General features: G+C 43.2%; 2 protein-coding genes across 6 annotated transcripts; both read right to left on the bottom strand.

The window, feature by feature from the left end:
- Positions 1 to 79: 79 nt before the first annotated feature.
- LOC110190020 (uncharacterized) lies at positions 80 to 19,964 on the bottom strand. Of its 5 annotated transcripts, none has more exons than XM_086833474.1 (7): positions 7,931 to 8,038; positions 6,799 to 6,946; positions 4,831 to 5,116; positions 3,535 to 4,757; positions 1,299 to 3,468; positions 965 to 1,234; positions 80 to 898 (listed from the first exon to the last, which is right to left on the bottom strand). In XM_086833474.1, the coding sequence occupies exons 2-7, from the start codon at positions 6,822 to 6,824 to the stop codon at positions 692 to 694; spliced, it is 4,182 nt and encodes a 1,393-aa protein (XP_086689600.1). In that variant the 5' UTR covers positions 6,825 to 6,946; positions 7,931 to 8,038; the 3' UTR covers positions 80 to 691. The 5 variants fall into 5 exon arrangements, with proteins under 5 accessions (XP_086689600.1, XP_086689601.1, XP_020815975.2 ...); XM_086833475.1 differs by lacking the exon at positions 7,931 to 8,038 and adding an exon at positions 7,702 to 7,800; XM_020960316.2 differs by lacking the exons at positions 6,799 to 6,946; positions 7,931 to 8,038 and adding an exon at positions 18,585 to 19,964.
- A 779-nt stretch (positions 19,965 to 20,743) lies between these two features.
- LOC110189905 (coiled-coil domain-containing protein 6) lies at positions 20,744 to 24,124 on the bottom strand. Its single transcript, XM_086833470.1, has 5 exons — positions 23,684 to 24,124; positions 23,090 to 23,207; positions 22,938 to 23,028; positions 21,950 to 22,861; positions 20,744 to 21,882 (listed from the first exon to the last, which is right to left on the bottom strand). Exons 2-5 carry the CDS (start codon positions 23,203 to 23,205, stop codon positions 21,391 to 21,393), a joined length of 1,611 nt encoding a protein of 536 aa, XP_086689596.1. The 5' UTR covers positions 23,206 to 23,207; positions 23,684 to 24,124; the 3' UTR covers positions 20,744 to 21,390.
- Between the last annotated feature and the right edge of the window lie 324 nt (positions 24,125 to 24,448).

The raw sequence follows: 24,448 nt of genomic DNA, 5'->3' as shown, positions 1-24,448 counted from the left end.
GATATATAAGAGGGGAATATTATAAATATCCAAAATCTCGTTGAAATACACCCAATCAATAAAAACACACCATTCGCAATTTAAAGTTTTCAGTTTTTGTTTATATTCTTCTTTTGCAAAAATATATACACATTTCATTGTCAGCAAACGTCGAGTTGCTTCCTCGAATGCTTTTATAAATTACTTTAGTAGCTGCACTCCATCCCTAGGGTATATTGTAAATGTATACAATTAATTCTATGATTATATTACGGCTGTCATAAATTATTAAATCTAAATCAAGCACTACAAAATTGGGGGGAGGGCGGGGCAAGATATGTTTTTTGGCGTTCGATCGATCCGATAGCAGCGCCCAGTCGAGTGCTGCTAAGCCGGCCATCGTCGGCGCAATCTAACCCAAATAATTTACAATACTTCTTCATGGGGAGCGCGATGAGTGGATGTGGTAAATTCCGATGAATCGATGAAGTGGTCTGGTTCGAGGACTAAGGCTAAGCTATGGCTCACTAACGTATCCTGCATTAAGGCGCTAGATTCACACACGTCTATAAATATATATCACAAAATCAGTGAAATGAAAATTCGCTGGAGTATTTGCTTGTTTCGCTTTTTGGATGATGCCTGGATGAGAGCAGCGACTAAGGCTGAATGTTCTTTGAATGGGTCTTCAGCTGACGGCGACTGTCACCTGTCACCTGAAGCTGATGCCGCACTTGCGACTGATCTTGGGCGTGTGTATGTAGGCAATGGACAGCAGCAGCGGCACATCGTTCTCGGAGAGCTGCAGCGGATTGGTAATATCGCTCAGACGGCAGGGATCTGTTTCCAGCAGAAAGGCAGCCAGGGTCTCCGATTGCAGATAGATCTCCTGCAACTTGGACTCCAGAAACGACAGGCACTGCAAATTAAATTAAGAAAATGGTTTTACAAAAGTGTCTACTAGATTAATTTAAGGTTTATCTACCTCATAGGCGGGTATGCCGCCGGCATGCATGGCCTGCACGGTTTCCAGCATGCTGGACACCAGCTGTGACATTCCCACCGGTGAGCTCTGGCCCCCGGCATACGGAAACTGCTGAGTTTGCGAAGATACAACCCGCACATCCCACTTGTCCATGTCCGCCACAATGGCTATGTTCTCCGCTGGCTGTGAGATGAGGGAGGCAGAGCGAGCAGCCAAGGCTAGATCCTCACGCAGATGCATTTCCCATTTATTGGGCGGAGCACAAGTGCCCTAGAAAAATAGAAAAATATAAATTATAGAATGGTAAGAGGATTGCAAAGATTTGGGCACCCACCTGGAGTACCATGTCGGAGACATAGTGATCGCTGACGCTCAGCAGCAGCGAAGGAATGAAGCCGGCACGCAGCTGTTCGCCCGGGGAGTCGTCGTCCTGCGGCAACTCCTTCACACCCGGAACGGGCAGCTTTAGCAGCTGCTGGGTGACATTAACCGCCGCACACTTGGCGGCCACCGAGGACACTGAGCTGCGTCCAGATGGCACCCGTTTGGGTTGCTGCTTGCGCAAGTATGTGGTCTGCGTTATCGTCGGATTCAATGGCTCTGCCGACTTGAGGGTGTCAATGGAGGCAGCCGAGTTCACTGACTGCAGAGCCTTGGAGCTAGACACATTCTGATTGTAGCAGTGCACTTCGTCCGTTTCAAACTCCAGCTCGGTGGCATTGGAGGGCGTCTGGTTCCAGGTGGCCGAGGAGTTAAGCCCGCCACTGCTGCAGACCACACAGCGATCGGTGCTGGTGGTGGTGGTAACTGTGGGAGTTACGGGCGTCGGCGGAGCGGCTGTGGAGCTTGTACTGGCTGCCAAGGTGGCCGTGCTATCGCTGCTCTTGAGAGCTGCCGCTGCCTCGCTGGCCTCCAGCTTGGTGGCCTTGTCCATAAGCAGATCGTAGTTGGACATCACCAGGTTCTTGCTCTTCATGTAGTTGGTGGCAATCTGCGGATACTGCTCAAAGTTGAACTTCATGCCAGAGTGCTTGCTCCTGTCGTGGGTACGCTGATGCTGGGCGCACAGCATTAGGCCAGGCTTGGTGTCGTGTTCTCCACTGAGATCTTCGCTGCTTTTCTTCAGATTGACCAACGGCTCGTTGTCTCCGAGGACGAAGACGACGCCATTGCCATTGTCTACGGCTGACGTTTGTCGGCAAATGCCGTGCTCGCGCTCAATTAGCTTGTGGCAGTGGTCAAAGTGGATCTGCTCCTCCAAACTAACGTTCTCCTTGATGGGCTCAATGCCCCAGGTCATGCGATCGCTCTTGCCCATACTGTTCTGGGTGATGAGATCCGAAAGGGACAAATGCGAGGCCCTTCTCTCGTGGGTCAGTGGCTCAAAGTCAGCAGGTCCGCCTCCAGCCTTGATCGGTTGCTGCTCGTCTTGGTTGCCCTCCACGGAATAGCTGCTGCAGCGTCGCTCCAGCTTACGATTAATGATCCGAATTCCCTGCTGCAGCTTGGCAAGATCGCTGAGGCTGAGTCCCTCCTTAACGCCTGCTACCGGTACCATGTTCCAGAAAAAGTTTTTCTTCGGCGGCGCCTCGACGTTGGTGTCTTCGATGAACTCGATGGCTTCGATGGCACCGTCATCGACAGATCCAGTGCCCACAGAGCCAGTGGTTCCGCTTGACTGCTCCTCCTCCATGCAAAGCTCCACGTTATCCGGCGTGGTGACTGTCAAACGGATCCGGCCGTCCTTGCCAGTGCGAAAATACTGCTTTGCCTGGCGGGCCAGCAGCGTCTTCTTATCAATGCCCGTGTCCATTAGGTAGTTGCCAATACGCAGCTCCTGCTGCACAAAATGCGAGTCCCTGAAGGCCAGCACTGTGGGAATCTCGTTCTTCTTCAACGTCTGCATGCCATCGCTGGCGTCCATTGATCCCGGATCCATTCCATCCCGATTCAAATCGCTGCCATTATCCTCGCCGTAGCCATTCAGTTCGCCATTCTCATCGTCCGCATCATCGACAATGGCATTCAGATTCTGTTTGCAGGTGGCCGTCCTGCTCAGCCCCCGCATCTGCGTCGGTGGACTCTTGTGCCGCTCCTGACCGGCTGTAGACTGACTTTGGCTCTGTCCTTGTGCCACAACCAGATCGTTGATGAGTTGCTTGTTGAAATCCTCGCCCTTTGCCGCTCTCCGCACCTCGCTGCAGCGTATGAAGTAGGTAAGGACGTTGAGCAGCTTCTCCACCCAGAGTTTCTCTGCTCCGCAAACAATGGTGCGCGCCAGCTTTGGTGGCATGCCGATGGCGCCATACAGATCGCCCAGCTGGGCCCAAAGAGCATTGTAAGGATGCTTCTGGGCCACCTGAAGGAGCTTGGCTCGCTGCTCGATAGCCGCCGCCGAGGCAGAGGATTCCGATCGCCTGGAACCGGCGCTGTTGAAGGCAGACACGGTGGCCACCCAGCCCAGGTGATGCGTGAGAATCCCCGTCAGCATGGTGCTGATGAAGCTGCAAGAACAGGGGGAAGAATTAAGTAAAAAAAAATTAAAAAAGAATTAAGTAAATTCAACTTACAAATTGGAGTCCTTGGTGTCGGCGAAGGAGAGCAGGTCACACAGCTCCTTGATGAATCTCTCAGCCACAGTCTTGGAGTACTTGCTGCCGCTGGTGGTGATGCTTAGCCAAACGGGCGTCTTGATGCGCGGAGCGGTGAAGAGATCGCTGAACCATTGTTGCGTGTCCTGCCACGCCTGGAACATGATTTGCAGGAAATTCTTGTGATTGATGTAAGCATGCTCGGTGCTGGCTCTCAGTCGGCTGAGCATCGATTCCAGAAGCGCAATGTGCTCGCTGCAGAAGAGCTCCATCTCCTCCTCGAAGGACTCGCTCATTGAGATGCACACGGCCAGTCCCAGCTTTGCTCTGCGTCGCAGGTTCGCCTGTCGCCGTCCAATTTCTGGATTGCTACGCGACTCGTTGGCACTGTAGCTGGCGCGTCTATACTGTGGCGGAGCCATTCCACCGCCCTCGCTGCCGCCATTGCCTCCTCCAGCTCCAGCTCCACCTCCGCCGGGAGCCACCGAATAATTGTCACTGAGGAAGCCAATAAAATCGTTCTTGGAATGCTCATTCTCAAAGGAGGTGCGCAAATTGCGCGAGATTCGTCGCTGCAGGCAGCCATCGCTGGCAAATCCATCCAGGTAAGGCGAGGAGCCCGAGTAGCAGGCCGAGTCAACGCTCAGCTTCCTCATCGCATCCGACTGATCGGAGAGCACACTTCCCAGGCTGCTGCGCGTGGACGAGTACTGGTACGACCACTGATCTCCGCCAGCTCCGCTGCCACTGCCGCTGGCCGAGTAGCCCGAGTCCGTGGCAGTGCTGTATGTGGAGGAGTACCGCGGTCCGCTCGAGTCTATCGAGTGAATCGATAGCGACTGCTGGTCCGACGGCGCCACGGGTACATCCAACGGTGGCGTTAAGCTCATCTGACGACCCACACTCACACTGAACGGCATTGAGAACGAGTTCATGGACAGGCCGTCCATGGAGCCCAGTTCACTGCATATCGAGCTACGTGGCGTCAGACTGTTCATGGAAAGCGTGGAGTAGGGCGAATGGCCGGATCCACCCGAACTGCTGCCATTGCTGGTGGGCGTCAAGTAGACCTGAGAGCACAGTATCCTCGCCGGCTCTGGCAGCCAGTGCACCTTGAAAGCCGTTCCGCAAAAGGACATGGGCAGGGAGCCAAACACCATTTCGCCCAGCGGTGTGATGTCCGCTCCAGAGGGTCGATTGTGCTGGAATAACATATGGAAATGTTTAACTTATTTATCCAAAAATAGATTATAGAGACGGGGAATGATGACTCACCTTATAGCCATACTCCGCGCAGACCTCAATGAAGTTGCTGCCGTTGGTGGAATGTGCCTTGGCCTGAATCTTGCCATTCTGCTGCAGCGAAGTGTACTTTTCATTTTTAAGGAACTTGCCACCGCCACTCGTCGTGAATGATGATGAGGATGCTGCCGATGCTGAGGTGGCCGATGAGTCCCTGTGGGTCACCTTTTGCAGGGCATTCGAGTCGAAGAGCAGACGCCGACTGTCATCCTCTTTGTAGAGCAGAACTCGCACCTGGCTGCCCTCGAAGGGGAAACGACTGCAAGAAATGGGGAAGAAGTTGGGTTAATATTTGGGGTTTATGGAAGGTCAATAAATGAGTCATAAAGGGGGATTTTTATCTTTATAGCGGCAGAAGTTAGTAATGTACTAGATATTGGATAATAAAGTATCTAAATTTGGAAAAGTTTAAAGATTAAACGCGAAAGTACTTTTTAGTTGTGAAAAATTAGCTTTAAAACTCATAAATACTTTATTTTATATTGCTTAAATTTGTAGCTTTTGCTATCACATGATCTGCTGAATATAATCAACAAAATTTCCCCATATTCGTATTTTTTTGTGATTTATTTTCTTTTGCCACACCTTCAAATCGAAATACCAAAGTCCCGCTCGAAGGTCATTATAGTGCCACCCTCGCCACATACATTTTCCCACACCAGACCCAGACCAGACCAGACCAAACAGATGAGGTCCATTATAATGCGCACATCTCAAAAAGCGCTCTTATTCTCGATTCTGTTCATTGTCGCCGATAAAATGGCAAATGCTATGCTCTATATATAGCGACCCTAGCAGTTGGCACGTGACGATTACTCATGCCCCCCTTCTCTCCGTTTGAACAGTGTTTGTTCGTGAAATCTTTTACATTCAGAAACTAAAAGATAAGGCCGCCATAGCGTACTAGCGACTGACCTTTGAACTCGACGAAATGCGAAGAGTGAAGGTGTCACTAGTCACATGACGGCTGGCGAACGCGAATGTTAAATTAAGGCAATTTATTTTCGTCGATTCTATAATTGGGTGATCCAAAGCAGAGGTATGTACATGCACCATGCCTGTCGTATATAATAAACGGATTTCAATGGAATTACTTAGGGTGTGTGCATCGGTATTTCACAATGGCATTAAATATAAAATATCTAACAATTTAAGGAGATACTTAATGGTGTTTTTATAGGATTACAATCAGAGCTCATATAATCGCCCCAGAAAAAGAACTTCAAAGAACCGATTCTCTTACGATTCCCCTCTTTTCCAGCTTTCTGAGTGCAGCTGAGGCTTTTTGCTTGTACATTGCAGGGTAAGAGTGCTTAATAAGAGAGCTTTAATAATCGACTGAAACGGGACTAGAAAATATCTATATAATAGCAGACTACTGATATTTCCTACTAAAGATACACTAAACTCTAGTACATCATAATTAAATGTCCAATAACTGTCAAAGTAACTCCTTCCCATAATCCATATCCACTCTGAAATCCCATTTTACCCCCCAAGATTACCCATTGGCAGCGCTCGTGAAACAGATTTCAGCTAATTTATTTTTAGTGCGTTTATAAACGGCTTGTCTAAGTAGCGCTAACTTTGAAAAGGCGCTCTCGTGAAATTAGCGCTATAATTAACAATTAACCCAAACTGATGATAGTCATTTGGCGGTACCCAAGGGGGCGGGGTTAACTGGGCGGGGGAGTGGGCCAACTAGTTTTAGAGCTTTATAAATGTTTTACGGCCCAGCGATAAGAAGGGGGGACCCCGAGCAACACCGCACGCACAGAGATTATAGTGTTTTTATTTTTTTGGGGCCGGTCACGAGTTCTGCTTCCACTGATATATATACAATATGCACTACTATATGTATAGGTTTTAGGGCCAGACTTGACCGGCGGTCCGTTTGTTCTAACCGAGTTGGCCAATGTCCGGCTCTTGGACTGTGCTTACTTGTATTTAAAGGGCGGCGTATGCATGCGGCCACAAAGGGTAATTCCACCTGCAGCCTCGCGATAGCGCCAACTTTCTGTCTGGCAGGTAATTAGTAACGGTTGCACTTCTCTAACTCGACCTTGCCCAACTTACAAAATTCCTGTAACTGGAAGCAAGTTAAAGCAAATGAAAATCACTACACAATTTCATTTTCTGAACTCGAAGAGGTTTTTGAAAATACTTTACTTGAGTTGCCTTTTTGTTAATTTTATATATTATTTAATACTTTTTAGATTATTAATATAATTTTTTAGAAAATTTCATCAAATAGAAAGTATTTTGACTTCAAAGTCTTCAAATTTATTATTAAGTTAAATATAATAAGAAATGCTAAATAATACTAGTTAAAAAACTGCAAAAGGTTTCTTTATAGGGTTTATTTTTCTAATTTAATTTCACAATTTATTTGTAAAACTCCTAAAAACTGTAAAGTCATAACTGAATCACCAATTTAAAGCCTAATTCACATAGTTTATACGCACGCTTGCCAATAAAAAGGTAAACAATTCCATTATTTACTAACAAATAAGTCATAACGACTACTATAATTGATTAGTAGAATTAGTACCGCTCATTATATTATATATTTTTTACCCAAACAGTAAACAGAGGGTAGATATATGAGTGTTTGTAAATTATATTACGGAATTTTACAGTTTTTTGGATAAATATAAGTTAAATGAATTTAGGAATCTGTAATTTAATTTTAGAGTTAATTTAAGAGTTATACAAACATATATAAATTACAATCAATTGAATTGAAGCTTTTAATTTATTTTTTTATTAGTGTTATTAGTAGCTGTTTAAGTTAAATTTATTAAAAACAACTAAATCCGAATATGAATTTTATTAATACTTAACTGAAAATTTGTCATTTAGCTCAATTATATAAAATATGGCAGCTGTTTTAAATTTAATTTTAAACACTCATATGTTTCCATTTTAAAGTTAAGGCAGCCCTAAAATACACACGTATTTAAAATTTCAATTTCTTGCTATTTAAATTTTGTTTTATTTGAATTTTAAATTGTATTTTATTGGTATTTCCCTATTTCGAGTTAGAGAAGGTTTGTAACTATTTAACATTTACCGTTGGGCCCCCGATTAGCGCGGACGAACAGCGACGACGTCGATATCTTTATGGCCGCGATGCTAGTCAGCAAATGAAGTTCAAGGCGTTCGCGATCGCACTGGGAACTGGGGGAACTGGGAGCTCGGTAGCTCGGGAGCTCGGGCACTGGAATGGAGGGACAGGGTACGGGTACGGGCAAGGGTATGGAATACCCAGGTCCCGTGAGGCAACAGCGCCAGAGCGAGACGAACGGTGACCGGCGAACCGACGACGACGAGCTGGCCCACTCGGAATATGCATTATAATAAGGCCTGGCCAATCGATATGGGCTCGTCGTATGTGTAGTACGAGGTAGCAGCAGCAGACCCATGCAGATAATACGAGCAGCGATCCTAAACGAGGCGACTTCGGGGCCGCGACTTGGGGCATCCAATTTGGAGCGCCGCTCACATGATTCGTTGGATCCGAATCGAGTCCGATCAGATCCGATCAGATCCCACATCCCACCCAGTCATCCCGTCCAGCTGCGAACCCCTTAAAACCGAGCACGAGCATAAACGAACCAAAAGCACGAGCACCCCAAAAACCGAGCACGAACCCGAGGCTATGTCGGACGAGCATCATGTGGCCACCATTTGTTGCTTGTCACAGACTGATGTGTTAATATGTTGTTTAAAAATTAACAACAACAAAATTAAGGGGAAAAAAATAACACAAACACACATAAACATAAACATAGAAAGAGAAAGGAAGAAATATCTTAGGCAAAAGTCAAAAGAGACAACGATGAATGATTGTTTGATGGATTAGTTGAAAGACATATGGCCAAAATTGAATACCAAAACTCAAGAGGTTCTTCAGTTCGGTTGTTTTTTGGATTTGTGCCGAAGGTTAAATGCCCTAGGAAAAACAATTAAACAGGTTGTTTTTACGGTTTTTATGGTATTTAAAGCTTTTAATTTGCGTTTCCTGTGTTGTTTCGAATTTGGTTTTTTTAATGGTTTGTCTAAAGTTTTGTAAAATATTTCAAACAAATTTTTAATGTTTTAGATCTTTCATCTTGAAATTTTTAAACACTTTTGATTCTCTTAAATTAGGTTAAATCTAGCATACACAAATTAAACTATTAAAAGGTATATCAAATACTGAATTCTAATTTCAAAACTTAATGCCTTCTAATTGTAGCTTGTCCTTAAAATTCCCAAGTAGATTTTTAGAATAGTGTCTTATTTATTCATGATCTCTAAATGCCTTAATGTTTGTAAATTCAAGTGAAGTTTGCCTAAACAGAGTAATTAAATTACTTACTAATATTTGTTTAATAAACAAATAAAGACAAAAATAATAAGAAACTTTTACATATCTTAGCAACTTTAAAAGAAATTAAATCAAATTAACAAAAGGTGTACAATTATTTTGCTCTTCTTGAAAAATAAATATAATATGACCATGTTAAAATAATTTATAAATTTCAATAAATTATGTAAAACCCAATTCCTATCGACACCCTCCTTAGGTAATCAGTATAGCAAGCCAAGTACCTGTTGCTTTTCGCAGTAGAGTGCAACCATATGCCTGCCGCCTAAATGGACTTTGTCAGCAGCCCTGATCACCGATGGCGAGGGGTAATTGACTACGTGAGCATATGGGGCTAAAAGTCAGAAGGCACACACACACACAACGTTCTTGGCTGCTGACCTGGCCAAGTCGATGGGCGCATGGGGAGCGAAGAAGAGATCAGCGCGAAAACAATTATCGGACGGCTGCTAAGTTGACTTATCGCCTGAAGAGCAGCAAGCAAGTCGGCGGAATATCGGCAGCGTTGTGTTTATTCTACTATTTTTTGCTTTCGGCTTTTATTTTTATTATTTCCCTGGGTGGACGGGTGGAGCGGCGGCCTGAGGGGCACTCACCGGGATCACATGCTTTTCAGCTACGCAAGCAAAACAAAAGCGAGCCAGAGCCAAACAATATTGAGCAAATAAATACGTATACGTATACATGCATACATAATGAGCAGAGGGAGGCACTCACTCCTCCCGCAGAGCTCTCTGCACTATATTTTGATTGATTCGGTCAGGTGTATTTATAGGCGGGGATGTGTGCGGCCGAGGGCCACTCGAGTGGGTGACGGGCGTTATCGGGCTTTGCCTGGATTATGTTTTGATTAGCCCTCGGATACTCCGCCGCCACTCTGCGCCACTGATTGATATGGAGGAGAAGTCACTTGGAATCGATATGCCCAGACAGTTCCACAAAAGCAAACACGGCAAAGGCGCACAATTGTAATCAAATCAGCATCTGTTAATGACTTTACAGAGCGTATCTCTAACCTTTCTACTATCTTTACACTTCAAAAAACCGGTAGAGTATTAAATCAGCAGCCTTAAAGGTGTTTATATACATTTATTATGAGTTTAGAAATTATCATCATATGTTTCAGAACGATTCATAGTCATTTGAGCTTTAATGGAATAGTTTCAATGGTTTACCAGGCACATATCATTAGGAATAAGTTCAGAACTGTGATTATTAAAAAGTACAGGAATCATCAACTTAAGTTTAAGGACTTTTTAAGGTAATTTGATACTAAAATAAATATTTAGTAGTAAACCACTCAGGTATCTTCAAAATTATTATCAAAACAGAGATTACTACAAAGTATGCCTTATCTTTGCCAATTTAATAAGAAAACATCTTAAATTATAATTCAAATACCTCAAAAGTCCCATAATAATGCTTTATCATCTGTAAAGTTTCATATTTTGAACTTTGTGTATATGCCTTGGGCCAGAAGTGGTTCGGTAACTCAACTTGAACTTTAGCTTAAAGTTTTAGTTCAAATACCAGTTTGAATGTCATTAAAAAATGCCATAAAAAATAGCTAATTTCAAGGTATTTACTAACTGTGCTTTAAATTTTCTCTTGTCTTTAATAGCGGAAGCCTTCAAAATTTAAACTTTAAAACTTACAAGTAAAAGGTTTTGTGAGCAAGTTTTACGAAAAACTCAATCTTGAACTTTAAACTTTAATATAGCAGTTTTCCTACCAAGGCCTTGAAGAGTGGAATGAATTCTACTCGGGTGTAGTTTTCCCCCCTTTTCCCTCTCAGTGTTTTCTATATTTTTGTGTTCGCGGGTGAGTGAGTGAAAGAGAGCGTGGCAAATAAACACAGATTTCCAAAGCGACGACAACAAAGCCAACAAAAGCCCGGCCAAAGGCAAGGCAAAAGCGGCAGTGGCGGCGGCAGAAAAAGCAACAGAAAAGCAAAAGCAAAGCGAAACAACAACCAGTTGCTCCATCCATACAACAAGTCACATGACCCAACCGACCAACCAACCAACCGACCGTCCGTCCGTCCAACAACGATGATGGCGATGGAAACGCTGGAGACGTTGGCGTTGTTGGGCTGCGACAATGGATATATCCATATATACACGGATGCCTATATATAACAACTGCGACGACGACGGCGGCGGCGGCGGCAGCTGCGCCCAGCAAATTGACTATCATTATCATTGGGCCCATTATAAGCAGTTATGCACACACAAATAAATCCAGTAAACACATGTCTCTCACTGTACTCGAAATGAATATAAAAATAATAAAATAAATAAAAATATAACGAAAATAAAAGCAATTGGACGACCTTCACCCCGTCCTTTTTGCGAAAATCGAATGTCAAGTTCAAAGCAAATTGGCAATACCGCCATTACCACCCACAATGCCCCCTTTTTCCCCACTTCCCACTTGCTTTGGAGAGCGTACAGGCGAAACATAAGAAATTTATCAGTCTGGCAAACAAAAATAACAAAAAATAAATACAAACAAGAGTCGCTGTCGTCGTCGCTCACAATACTAATGAGCAAATGACGACAAAAATATCGAGTGATTTTCATTGTCACTTGAGACCAATGCAAACAGACCCGGAAAAAAGGGGGGCGGAATGGGTGCTGAGGTGAGCACTTGCCGGCGCAATCAATCAATGAACGTTCCCAGGTAACAATAAATACATACATATGGTATATGGTCAGCTGCAGAGAAATATCAACTGCCCCAAGAAGAATTTCTAACTAAGAAATCAGTAAAAAACGAAATACCTAAAAAATTATAAATACCAATTCAAATCACTATAGTTTTCTTGAAATTTAAAAATATTTTCCCACTCTCCATATGGTACACACAACAAGTGCTAACTAATGTGTACATGCGACGACACCCGCGCAAACACAACGTGACTCAATTGGGCAGCCCCGGGAATATAAGCCAGACCCACTCGGGTGAGATCATGGCCCAAATGTCAATAGCCAAGAGTCACAACAGAAAGATGACGATATCTGGTGATGCTATCAAGTAAACCGAAACTTCCGTCATGTGCCAATGAAATATGCTTATAAACTAGCCGCAGGAACATGTCTCAAGAACTTCGTAATCTAATTAATTCTTTCATTCAGCAAAAACGGGAATTTGAGAATAATGAAAACATTTACATAAAGAAAAACGATCAAGGCAGACCAAGAGCAGACCTTGCTGATAAGGCAGAACCAAGTTCCTTGGAAACTTACAGCTGGAAAGCAGTAAATTTCGCACCAAATCGTATTATGACGCAGTAATTCACATCATTTTTTTTTCGAGGTAATAAATACATTATCACTAATTTGGACAAGGTATTACAACATAAAATATACAATAGGGAATTTTTGTATCAATTAAATTATTATTTTTAAAAAGAGCACATATATTTGGTGTATATGAATCATTTATTTGCTCTGTACTGAGTTACAAGAATAAATGATTGTAAAAATCACAAATAATTTCACTTTAACCATAATCTATATCTTCTATTTTTTATAAATCAAAAAAGATCATTAAATATGTTCTTTTGGGTTTATGGCTTAATATTCCTAAATTATCTTGAAGGCTATCTGCACTGTATTTGACTTCCACGAATAACTCATTAAACGAAATACATTCAGTATCATTATTCACAAGCTTTATTTGCGTAGCTCCCATAATATTTCCATGAAGTAACAACCGAGTGTAATCCCAGGTGTTTTGTTCATTGTTATAATGCCCATTTTTCGAGCCCCAGCGATTCGATGAGCATTTGGATTAGGCCTAAGGCAATGGCAAATAGTGTTCGTGGGTCGTAAACTTAATTTAAATAGAGCCGTATGCATGGGCCATTGGCAACTATTCCGGGAAGGCTCCCCCAATGGGTCCACCCATAAGGTGTCTCGTTGAGCTTCCGTTAATGGAGCTCTCGGCTTAGGCACTTCGGGGCGCTTATTGTGTTTGCCTTGCTTATTGATATGAGAGTATAAGGCGGCAGGCAATGGAAAACAAAAGCGTTTTGTCAACTGATAATGGGTGACAACAGGGCCAGGCCGCAGACAGAGAAGCGCTAGGCGTCTACACTTGCAGATAAACCGAGTGAATCACAAAAGAACAAAGAAACTTGTTAAAAATAATAAAGTTTCGAGTCTCTAAATGGAAAGTTAGTTGCTTTTAACCATCAAAAAAAGCTTAGTCGGGGGTTTATTGACAAATTGTAATCTGACCATGCGTTATTATTAACTTTTATATACCTTACTAATAATTATAAATCTATTAAATATTAATGTTCTGACTTCAAGCTTTTACCAACAAATAACTTGAGAACTATAGGAACTTTTAGTTCCCTTTTTCCAATATTTAAGTTGTAAATGCTAATTTATTGAATTTAATCTATTCTATTAGAATTAATTAAATAGAACAAAAATATAAGCCTTGGCCTTTTAGCCTTAAATGCATTCATTAATATATTATTTTATATTTGCCTAATTTGTTTATATTGATAATTGAATTAACATTAATTTAATATAATTATTTTGTGCCAGTCTCCACGAATGCTAACACAGAACCAAGTTCTTATTCGATCCATTTCAAGAAATGCTTAGAAAAAACAATTGTTAGTGTCAAATAACCCCTCTGTATAACTATCAATTAAACAATACAGCAATTATACAGAATCACACTCGTGTAAACATCAACCTGCTTATTTATTTTTACAGTTGGTATTTACTTAAGCCTTTTGTTTCTCCAAGTGCATCAGCTATCGGAACAAGTCCCGAGGCAACAACAAAAACTGGATACGCGTCGTCGTCGTCGTCGTCGACGATTCACTACTCATATGACTTGGCAGACCACGCGACTTCGCACATGAAGCACCACATCACCACCACCACATCGCGCCTGCTGCCTGCTGCCGCTCCCCTTTCCACGCTGCCATTTAAATGTGCTGATTTCTGTTTGCACATAACTAAGGTTTTGTGTGCCGACTTCTCCGCATTCAAAAGCGTACATATTTAATTGCAGTCTGATGATTGTATAGTGGCACAAGGCGCACATGGGAATGGAAATAGGAGCTGAGGAGCTGGGGCACCACTGGCAAACTCTTTTGACATATGGCCCACAGCCAGACACGCTGGCACCTGGTCTATTACTATATTACTCTATTACCGCGGCCCGCTCGCATCAACGTAACGTTACGGGCCATGTAATAAGTTCACACCTGGACGAGCCAAGCGAGCGAGCCACTTTGATTGATGTCTGGCCGTGTTTGGCCATTCAATTGGCGGGCAGTTATCAAAAACTATTAATGAATTCTCATTCGCTCCCAATTTACGACTCATTTCGTTGTGTGGAACTAAGCCGGCGCAAAGGCTCTAAGTGAAATCATCCATAATGGTTCATTCAGACAGTTTGATTCAGTTTGAAGATTGATATGTGTGGCTTTGTTTGATCGGCAATCGGACGCATATTTTATTGTGTTTCACACGTGCCTGAAGCTCTGGCCCCCGGATCATAATGAGAGTATTGTTGGCCCAAAGTTTTCCACAAAAGGTGCTAATTCCCTTTGATTTGCGGGTCTCTGCGGGATGGGATCCATGTGAAAGTCCAACCGATCGATAGCGAGTCGGAGGAGCCCGGTGGGGTGTATGAAATCACAGTTTGTATAGAGCCTGAAATCCCCGAACTTATCGGGAATTAATACCTGCACGCTAATAACGGCTATATGTATTTTTGGACGCCATATGTGGTGGATATCGGTCGAACGCGATGGCGATGGCGAATGCGAATGACTTGCGAATTGGGTTAAGGAATGTGCGCCTTCAAAGGCACATGATGCCAGACAACGGCTGGCTGGTTTTCGGCCGCTTTTCTACTTCATTTTTTTGGCCATTTTGCGTTTATATATCATGCATATATCGAGGCGAAATTAAACAAAAAACTGTCATGTGACCAACTGGCTAGCAAATGTCTAAACTTGGTCACGACGCTTTGTTGGGACTGGAAAGCTGGGTGCTGGAAAAAACAGTGATTCACTGCCAACACCTGGGTTGATTCACTTCAGGTGCCCAGACTTTTTTCCTAACATTTCACCAGTCAAGACCTATTTTTACGACAGCTATTCTTCTTACTATTTTAAAACTACATATTTTAAAAAAACCTAAAAAATTATAAGTGAGATTTTAAGCGTTCTTGAAACCAATGAGAAAAATTATAAAGTTCCAGACCTTGACTTTCATCAACATTTCACCATTACTTTGATTTGTAGACCTCTTTTTTTCGCCAGCTATTATTCTTAGCTCTGCGGCTATCAGAGACCGAAAGAATGTTATTTTTAATTCAAGCGAAATGGGAAATGCGAATGTGAACGATAAGTGAGGTTCAGATTCTGTCGTGGAAATTTACCCAAGCGTGCTGGCATAATATATATGGCTGCCACCGCCAGCCGACTAAATTAAGCAAACAAACAAATAAATTATTTTGGGCGGAGTGGTGTTGACTAGAGTGGATAGTTTTTAACTGCTATTAGTGTAAACGTTTGTTTAGTTTACAGCGAATCCGAGAATCCTGACCTAGGGCAAAGATAGCGTCATAAATGGGGTCTTCCGTGGGGGTGGCGAGTTAGACGCACCAGCTGTCCACACATTACAGGTATTTTTTTATTTTGTACATTGTACCTATTGTTATTGTTATTCTCCGGGCGCTAACGTGTTTAAAATTGTGCTGTGTTTATGGGCAAAGTGCAAAAACCCCGAAAGCTCGCGGCACTTAATTAGCGAAGTGAAAAGTTTCTATCACGTGATGGCGAATGTTGGCGACAAGCGCGGCCATAAATGTGTATACAGCCCCGAATATTGGTCAATACACACTTGAATCTGACAATTTCACCATTACGCTATATATATTTTAAATGCCCGCTCGGCGGCTGACCGATAAGGTCTCCGATTGACAGCGTGGACAAGGCGCTAATCGAGTTAACAACCGCCCAGCGGAGGCGGAGACCCTCAGATTACGTCCCGAATAAAAAATAGGGGAATTCAATCGTAATAATTATATAGAACCGGTGAAATAATTTCTCCAACAATTTATCATCAATTTTCGGTACTTTTTTCGCATCAAAAGTGGCCGATATCTATTGTGTATCACCATGACAAACACAAACCTCGGTTTAATGTTTTCAAAATATGATAATGAAGTGGCTCTTATCATATTTCGATATGATTTTAGATTAAACTTTCTCGATTAGCATTCCATTGATAGCCAATATAAAGTACAAACTTGAAATGGAATATATTTATTATCAATATAAAAGGATAATTTGAAATGGGTGGCTTTGAAAAATATTAGGTTCACCAAAATAAATATTTTAATATATTTTGGTTTATATTTCCATTTTAGATTCTGATCAAAATTAAGTAATTGTTCCAATAGATACAATCTGAAGGTGCACCATTACGACGCATTATAATATTAGGGTCAAATCTAACAAATTCTAGCGGGTAATGTATACATATTTCTTAGGCATATTGTTTATTGTTTCTTGTTTTTATTTTTATTACTATTATTTTTCATTTTTAATTTGTTTAATTCTATACTATTATAAACAGTTAACGAGCTGATTTCAATTCAGTTTCCCCTGCGTGCGTAGCGGTAAATCGGTACTTTACAAGTTCCTAGAAAACCGGACGTGGGTGTGTCCGCCAGTTAAATGTTAACTGAGCATCCCTCTGTTAATTCCCCGCAATCACATCCACATCCCATACAACCCCCAAGCAACAACAACAACAAGCACAATCAGAACCCACGCATAGAGTGCGGAAAGTGTCAAAAATCAACATTATAAAGCGTATGCAGCAGCATGAATAAATAGTAGTAATAAATAATAATAAAATGAATTAAGCGGGAAAGAGGCGGGGGAGCGGCGGCGGAGGCAACAAAAACAATGCGCCGCGCCAACAACAAAATGTGTATGACATAATAATCACGAGAGCAGCCCCGACCGCCGATTAGCAAGTCATGTGATTCGCTTTTATTTACATTTGCGCCTGACGTTGCCGCCGCCGCCTCACCTCCGCCACGCCCCCTCGCCCACACAAGTCGCCAGCGGTGCGAGCAAGATGGAGCTATCACGAAGCGATAACGAAGCTAGCCGAGAATGAAACGATCCATGATCGGGTGGTGGAGCACAGAGGAGAACAGAGCGAGGGAGAGGGAGAGCATAGTGGGGCACAGTTATTTGCGCGCGCAGCTCAATCGAGGGTGTGGAGCAATGGGAATGAAAAGAACGGCAACAGGCAACGGCTTTGTTCACACACATGCACCGGAGGGGCAATGCTTTGCTTTTTCAGTATTTATTGTTGTTGTTGTTGTTGCCATGACTACCCAACATGCACTGCTGGGGGTGTTGGGTGATTTAGGGCTTGTTGTTGCTGTTATCTTTGCAGCAAAGCTATCGTTATCGATATACAGTGAAGACGCATAATATGGTAGCCAAAGACAAGGTTGGCCCAATTATTTATGGCTAATCTAATTAGGTAAAGCAGAAGGGATTTCCAATGCAAGTGAATCTTTTTCATTTATTTTCCATAAAGAGAAAATTGTTAATCTGGCATTAATGCGTTTCCAAAGCCTACTTATGGATAAACTTTGAATTTGGAATATTCTGAATTCATTTTGTAATCCCAATAAAAGATCTTTTAAAACCCGATAGATATTTCTATACCATAGATTTCAAAGGATCCGCTTTGAATAGATTTCACTTAGCATTTTCTACCCAACCAGGTGGTTTTTAGGCAACGTCTACTGTAATTGTTTTTAGTCCAATGAAAGGGACAGGCCATGACAATGCCTTCTTTGTTACATTTTCGTAGCAGCTGCAATGGCTAATGCATCTAGAAATCCGCAACAAATTTGCATATCCCATCTGTGTGGTCAACTTCCGGCTGATGCAAATCAAAGTAATCGTACATCAGCCTACGTGCATACATCAGCAATGCTGGCGGCGTACGTGACACCGTCTAGTGCATGCCGAATATGTTCGCTGGGTTATCGTCCTCGTTTGCTCTCTGCCAATTTGCGTACGAACAAAGGAAAGAGGAAGCGCAGCAGGTAGTGATAGAGGAGGCGGGGGCAGAGGGGTGAAAGTGTGAAACGCATCATGAGAACGACTTTTCGCATGCGTGTGTGTGTGTGAGCGAGACTTTTGTGTTTTAGCAGCTGCACCTATTTTCCTCCTGCCTTTTGTTGTTGCGCATTTATCGACGACTAATACTGGGTGTTAGACACGGTACAATTCTATGACTGTCTATGTATGCTTGCAGGTAAGCAGATAAACACTTACCTTAGATAATTTCGCGAAGTTTGTTTTGTAGCTTTTGCGGACGACGAACTATTGCCGCCGCCGGCAGAGGCATGAGTTGGACGTGCCGGCAAAGTTGTTGTTGCTGTTGCTGCCGCCGATGTCGTTGTTGTTTGGCTGTTAATTAACGCGGCTGCTGCTGCGGACGCCGCGGTCAACGTGGGCGCCGCCGCTAGATTTGCGGGTGTTGTTGGTGTTGCCGACGGAAAGAAGAGTTTATTCAATAGGGCCATAATAACATACAGTGTGCGCAATCATTTAATAAACACATCTGGCCAGCCTCCGGTTTTTATTTAATGGAAATCAAAATCGAAATTCAGAAATCACTTGAATCACACACACGCGCGCGCTTTTCGCTTTCCTTGGAATGTGTCGGTGTTGGCTTTTGGCGTTGGAGCGAGCGAGAAGCAGTATGCAAGGCGAGATGGGGCTAGGCGTTACCGTTAGTCGAGCGACACACGCGCGCCAGCCAGAGCGAGATGGCGGATGCTGCACAATCAAAACTTTCGCTTTGCACTTTTCTTTTGCACACTGTATTTGCTTCTTTCGATTTTCTTTTAGATCAGATCCGATCTCTTCCTGTATTTGCACATACAGGAACACACACACTCACTCACTGCTTTTGATTGAGGAAAAAATGGCTATTTTTGTGTGTTATTCTTGCGAATTGCGGCGGAAATCGCTGCCGTCCGTTTTACCGTTCCACACCGAAATGAGAACCAAATATCGCTGGCGTCCGCTTTAAAAAGTTTGCAAGAGACGCGACCATGATAACATCAGTAGAAGGTGGTCTCGACGGCAAAATGTAGTCCGCTAAGCCCCTAACAATAACATTAACTAAGCGAACGATAGCGGACAAAAACCGACCGCCTCGACAGCCGATGAGACTGTTTTTACTTGTGTGTAGCGAGAGTGGGAGAGCGAGCAAGCGCGAGGTGGCGAAGAGATCTGCTCGCGAGCGAGTGTTTGTGTGTGAGAATAACAGACGTTGGCTCAAAACTTTGGTTTTTCTGCTGGTAATATTTATGACCAACGCGAGAGCTTCTTTTTGGCCAATACACACATACGCGATATATCTATCTATTTTTCGTCTTTCGCCTTGTTTGTTGTCAATCAACGCACTTCCCACTTCCTGCCCACCTCTTTTAGCCGTCTTCTCTTTTGCCCAGGTCGCTGAAAGCCCCGCTTGTCCAGTCACCTAATTTAATTGAACACTTTGCGGCTGATGTTTGCTCCCTTTTGAGGTGTTACATTTCGGTTTTAAGGTTGATTTTTAACAGTTTCCCGCTGACTGTTTGGCCTTTATTTACAATCACAAACACAAACAACACAAACGCATTTTGCAACGTGAAGTTGGCCGCTGCTGCGCGGGCAGTGTGTACACATTACTGCTTTATTCAGGGGTTATTTTCAGTGGGTGCACACCGGCATAAATATTTGTGGCGGTTATTTGAAAATATTACTTTTGTTTAGTAATTATATTAAGTATAGCAGTAATTGGAAGTGTATAAATAATTAATTTTGTTATCTTTAGTTTAAGTTTGTTATTATATATCATTAATTTAATTGTATTATAATGAATGATATTCTTATTTGATTAATATAATTTAAAACATTATCTTCAAATCGCATGAAAAACTGAACTGTAAATATTATATATATTATATTTAAACTTCCCTGTCTTTATAATAATTATATTATTATTATATTAAATGGCCTACTTAAAAATATATTATTGGGACGAAAGAGTATCAAAGTTGCAACTAATATTATAATACTCTTGATGGATATAAAAATAATTTACTTTATTAAAAAACATTAAAAATTAAAAACTTTCTTTTGTACCAAATTTAATTTAATTTAAAAATTTTCGACCAAATTTCTAATACCATGAAATGTAAAATATTAATGTAGTCTATTAAAAATCATTGAATTTTAAAAACATTCTTTGGCAATAATTTGTATTATGTCCAGTTAGTTTGTTAATTAATAATTAGTTAATGTTAATTACTCCCTTGATTAAAATTCATTAAGTCGGAAACAAGTTTTGACTAGATACATAACAAACAAATTTCCCAACATTGAATTTTTTATAGAAATTCTTTATAATCTTCTTATTGACAAATTAAACACAGCTTGTATTTTGATTTAATTTTAAATTGTTGAACTTTATTTTTGTTGGCTTACATATACATACTTCAAAATTTTTAGGCCCACATGCGAAGGAAGCGTGGGAAATTGGTTTCGACATGAATAGAATTCACCGTTTATATAAATTCATACGATCTGGCTTGCGTGTGCTGTCCATTCTCCTCCTTATATCTCCTATATCCTCATTAATCTGGTGTAATATTCACTTAACCTTAACTGGAACCGAGCGAAAGTAGAAAACATTCAATTCTTAAACATTAGCGTTAAATATTCGTTCGCCTAGGAATTCCGATATTGAAAGGGTTGGTTGTAAGAGATTTTGATCAAATAGAACATACATATACATATTAACCATATATAAATGAGGCGACTTTGAGCCGCGCCTTGGAGAAGCTTACCATAGTTACTTTCTCATGTTTCTTCTTTTTTTTCTTTGTTTCGTGTGTTTTTAAGTTTTCTTAAGTTGTTTCTTTGTTATGTTACTTTCGTTTAACTGGTTGCTTGCATGCGTGCGTTGTGTGTTTATGAATAGCAGAGTGTGGGATTGTGTGTTTTGTGTGTGTTTGGGTGAAAGTGAAAATATAAGTCATGATTTTTAATCTGAAATTTGGAGCAGCTGCCTCCGGTATTGTCCGCCTTAATCCTTGCAGGTGGACGTGTCCATGGGACTGGCCGGCTGGATAAAGGCCGTGGCCGCCGAGTTGGGCGGATTGGTGGGCGTGAATGCCGACAGTGAGGAGTTGCTGCTGCTGCTGACCAAATTACCGCCGCTGGATGAAGTGTTCAGGCTAATCATGTTGTTCATCAGGTTTGACGACGACGAAGAACCACTGGACGTGCCGGTCAGCTGGCCCAGCATACCGCCGCCGCCAGCCAGGAAGGTGGCACTGCCGCCGCCAGCAGGTGGCATCGATCCCAGGCTCAAGCGTTCATTCCCGCCGCCCAGATTCGAGAGGAAGCCGCCAGCGGCGTTCCCAGCTCCCACGGACGCAGACGAAGAGGATCCGGCGGGACCAATGATACCCAGCAGTGGATTCGTGGTGGTCAGCACGTTGGGTGCGGAAGTGTTTAGGCCCAGCATGGGCGTTGGCAGTGCTGGCTTGATAAAGCGCTCGCTGGCGCGACGATTCTAGCAGGATTAAAAGAAAGTCATGGTTTAGGTAAAGATTAAATGATAATCCATAATCTATACTCACCACTAACTGGCCACAGGCGTAGCAACGGTTCTGGCCCGCCGTGCCCGGGCTGAGGGGACGGCTGCTTGATGGACTGTGGGAGACGGGACTACTGATGGTGCGCTGCCGCTGGGCACTGGCCGCGGAGGCAGCGGCTGCTGCAGCTGCCGCCGCTGCGGCCGATGAACCGCCGGCCATGAGACTTTCGTTGTAGAACCGCTCCTCGTCCATCTCCAACGACGACTCCGATTCTGAGAGGTGTCGGCAGAGAGCTTCGCGGCGCTCTACCTCCTGCTTGAGTTTTCGCTGCAGACGGGCGTTCTCCTCGCGAATGGACTTCTCCTCCAGCGCATACTGCTGCATCTTGATGGTGGTCTCCTTCTGGGCGGCAGCGAGATTGGCGCGCAAACGCAGTACTTCGGAGCGCAGGTTCTGGATGTGAGCGCTTAGGCTGGTGGCAGTGTCGCCGCCATTGGCGTGGGCATTGTTTGTGATGTCGCGCGGGGTGGTCGGATCGGAGACGGGTTGATCCAGCTTGATCTGCAGCGACCGCTTTTCTGTCTCCAGCTTGTCCATGCGCTTCCACAGCTTATTCACCAGGGCCTCCTGCTCCTGCTCCAGTGTATTCTCTAGCTCCACCATTTCGCGGCGCAACTGCTCGAGGTTCGTCTGCTTGTTGTCCGTCTCCGCCTGCAGCTTCTCGATCTTGCGCATCAGCTTGTTCACGAGGCACTCCTGCTCTTGCTCGAGGGTCTGCTCTAGCTTACATTTCTCCTGGCGTAGCTGATCCAGCTTACGGGAGAGATCATTGGTCAGGCACTCCTCTTCGCGCTCGTAGTGATGCGCCAGTGTCTCCTTCTCTTTCTTCAAGGCCTGGATTTTCTTCAGCAGAGTGTTCGAGATGTACTCCTCTTCCTGCTCGGCTTTGGCTTGCTGTGGAGTTAAAGTACAAGTTAATCAACCGATCTAAAATGTGTTAGTTTATGAATGAAATATCAGATTTTCTTACAATTATGACCGAGGCCTGTTTGAGGCAGCGATTCTCCTCTTGCACCACCTTGCACTTCGTCTTGAAGGTGTCCAGCTCGGCTTTCAGAACTCTATAAACATAAAGAGTCGGGTTAGCAAGAAGAATGCGAATCTAGAAGGTATATTACTCACTTGTTTTGCTGGGTGAGCGACTCGATCCGCTTCTGAAGCTGCTCCCGAGACACTGGGCTCGGTGGCAGCATGGTTCCGCCATCCAGCGAACTCTCAGACTCACAAGGACTCTCCATGTCTGCAAAATGAAGGGTAAATGACATTTTTTAAGCATATATTACAGGGAACAATGTATGCAAGTCCACAGAGTATACATATATGTATATATAATGTGTATATATGATATGTGGTGTCTGTTCTTTATTGTTTTATTCGGCGCATTCGTTGGCGAACAAAGAATAAAGAACGAAATCGGACTGTAGCGCTGTGGTTTTGGCCGTGAACAGATAGAAACGTTTAACCTTCAGCTGCGAGGTGCCTTCTTCATCTGCCACAGATGCATCTGAAGGTTTAATGCAATTTTTTCGGAAATCAATAGAAGGGCAAGGTCGGTGGCAGCAGAAGACCTGAAAACTGGCAGGCACCACCCACCCAGTGGGTCATCTCCCAGCTGCCGCCGCTCCCCTTCTTCACTTCCTTGACTGTGTGGAAGCCGGTCGAAAATCTCGGCTGTGACTTTCCTTTCCGGATTTTCATGGTTTCATCTTTAGTTACCTGGCTTTTGTGTTGCTTCGTCGCCTTAAAAGACTTTTGCCTTCCGTCTCCTCCTCTTCACCTTCCTTCGGCTTCGCCCTGTCCCTCTCCCTCTCCCGCTGCTCCTCTCCTTCACCGACTCTGTCTTACACACTGCGTGCCAGGGCGCTGTGGCTTTTCTCGCGTTTCACGCTTTTCCCCAACGCTGCGCTGCGTGGAGGGAACCTATGCAAATCTAATGATTTCTGCGTCTGCTTAGAGCCTGCCGTCGCGTGTGCGAAGCATTTTGCGCGATCGGATCCAATAAAATTAATATCAAATTGCGAAAAATTGCTTCCACAGTGCAGAAATGTGACCGTAAATGGGGCGAAATACCGAAAAAGCGCTCGTTGAGAAACGCCGCTAGCTGCTCCTTGGCTGGTGATGACAACTAGGAAAATACTTCTAGGGATGAGAGCGTGACTAGGAGAAAAGTAACTCACTTTGGGATTCATTATTACGATATATATATACTTACCTTTGTGGACCTCTACGAAATCCTTTTAGAATATAAAAAATATATTATATATAATATATAAAGTAATTTAAAAATCAGTTTATTGGCTGCTCATTTATGTTTAAGCGTAATATTCTATTGTCACATTATTAGTTATAAAATATTTAATTAATTAAGTGGCTAAATAATTAATATGGGCACCTGAAACGAGCCGTTCGGTGCTAGCTGCGCTTTTAAAATATATTTTGTCATTTAGTGACTCTGATGTTCGGCTAACAGACTGAAAAGGC

The sequence above is a fragment of the Drosophila serrata genome, unplaced genomic scaffold (genome assembly GCF_035046125.1).
Source record: "Drosophila serrata isolate PLE 108 unplaced genomic scaffold, ASM3504612v1 contig_272, whole genome shotgun sequence".
Lineage (NCBI taxonomy): Eukaryota > Metazoa > Arthropoda > Insecta > Diptera > Drosophilidae > Drosophila > Drosophila serrata.
The sequence above is the reverse complement of the archived record's forward strand: the minus strand, read 5'-3'. Positions and strand labels throughout refer to the sequence as shown.

Excerpts from the sequence above, each read along its gene's own strand:
- LOC110190020 (XM_020960316.2), bottom strand. The coding sequence starts at position 18,835 with ATGGCCCTATTGAATAAACTCTTCTTTCCGTCGGCAACACCAACAACA. Across the intron at positions 3,469-3,534 it reads GACACCAAGGACTCCAATTT|CTTCATCAGCACCATGCTGA; the intron begins GTAAGTTGAATT and ends CTGTTCTTGCAG. Across the intron at positions 1,235-1,298 it reads TCTCCGACATGGTACTCCAG|GGCACTTGTGCTCCGCCCAA; the intron begins GTGGGTGCCCAA and ends CTATTTTTCTAG.
- LOC110189905 (XM_086833470.1), bottom strand. The coding sequence starts at position 23,205 with ATGGAGAGTCCTTGTGAGTCTGAGAGTTCGCTGGATGGCGGAACCATG. Across the intron at positions 23,029-23,089 it reads TCGCTCACCCAGCAAAACAA|AGTTCTGAAAGCCGAGCTGG; the intron begins GTGAGTAATATA and ends TTATGTTTATAG. Across the intron at positions 21,883-21,949 it reads ACGCCTGTGGCCAGTTAGTG|AATCGTCGCGCCAGCGAGCG; the intron begins GTGAGTATAGAT and ends TAATCCTGCTAG.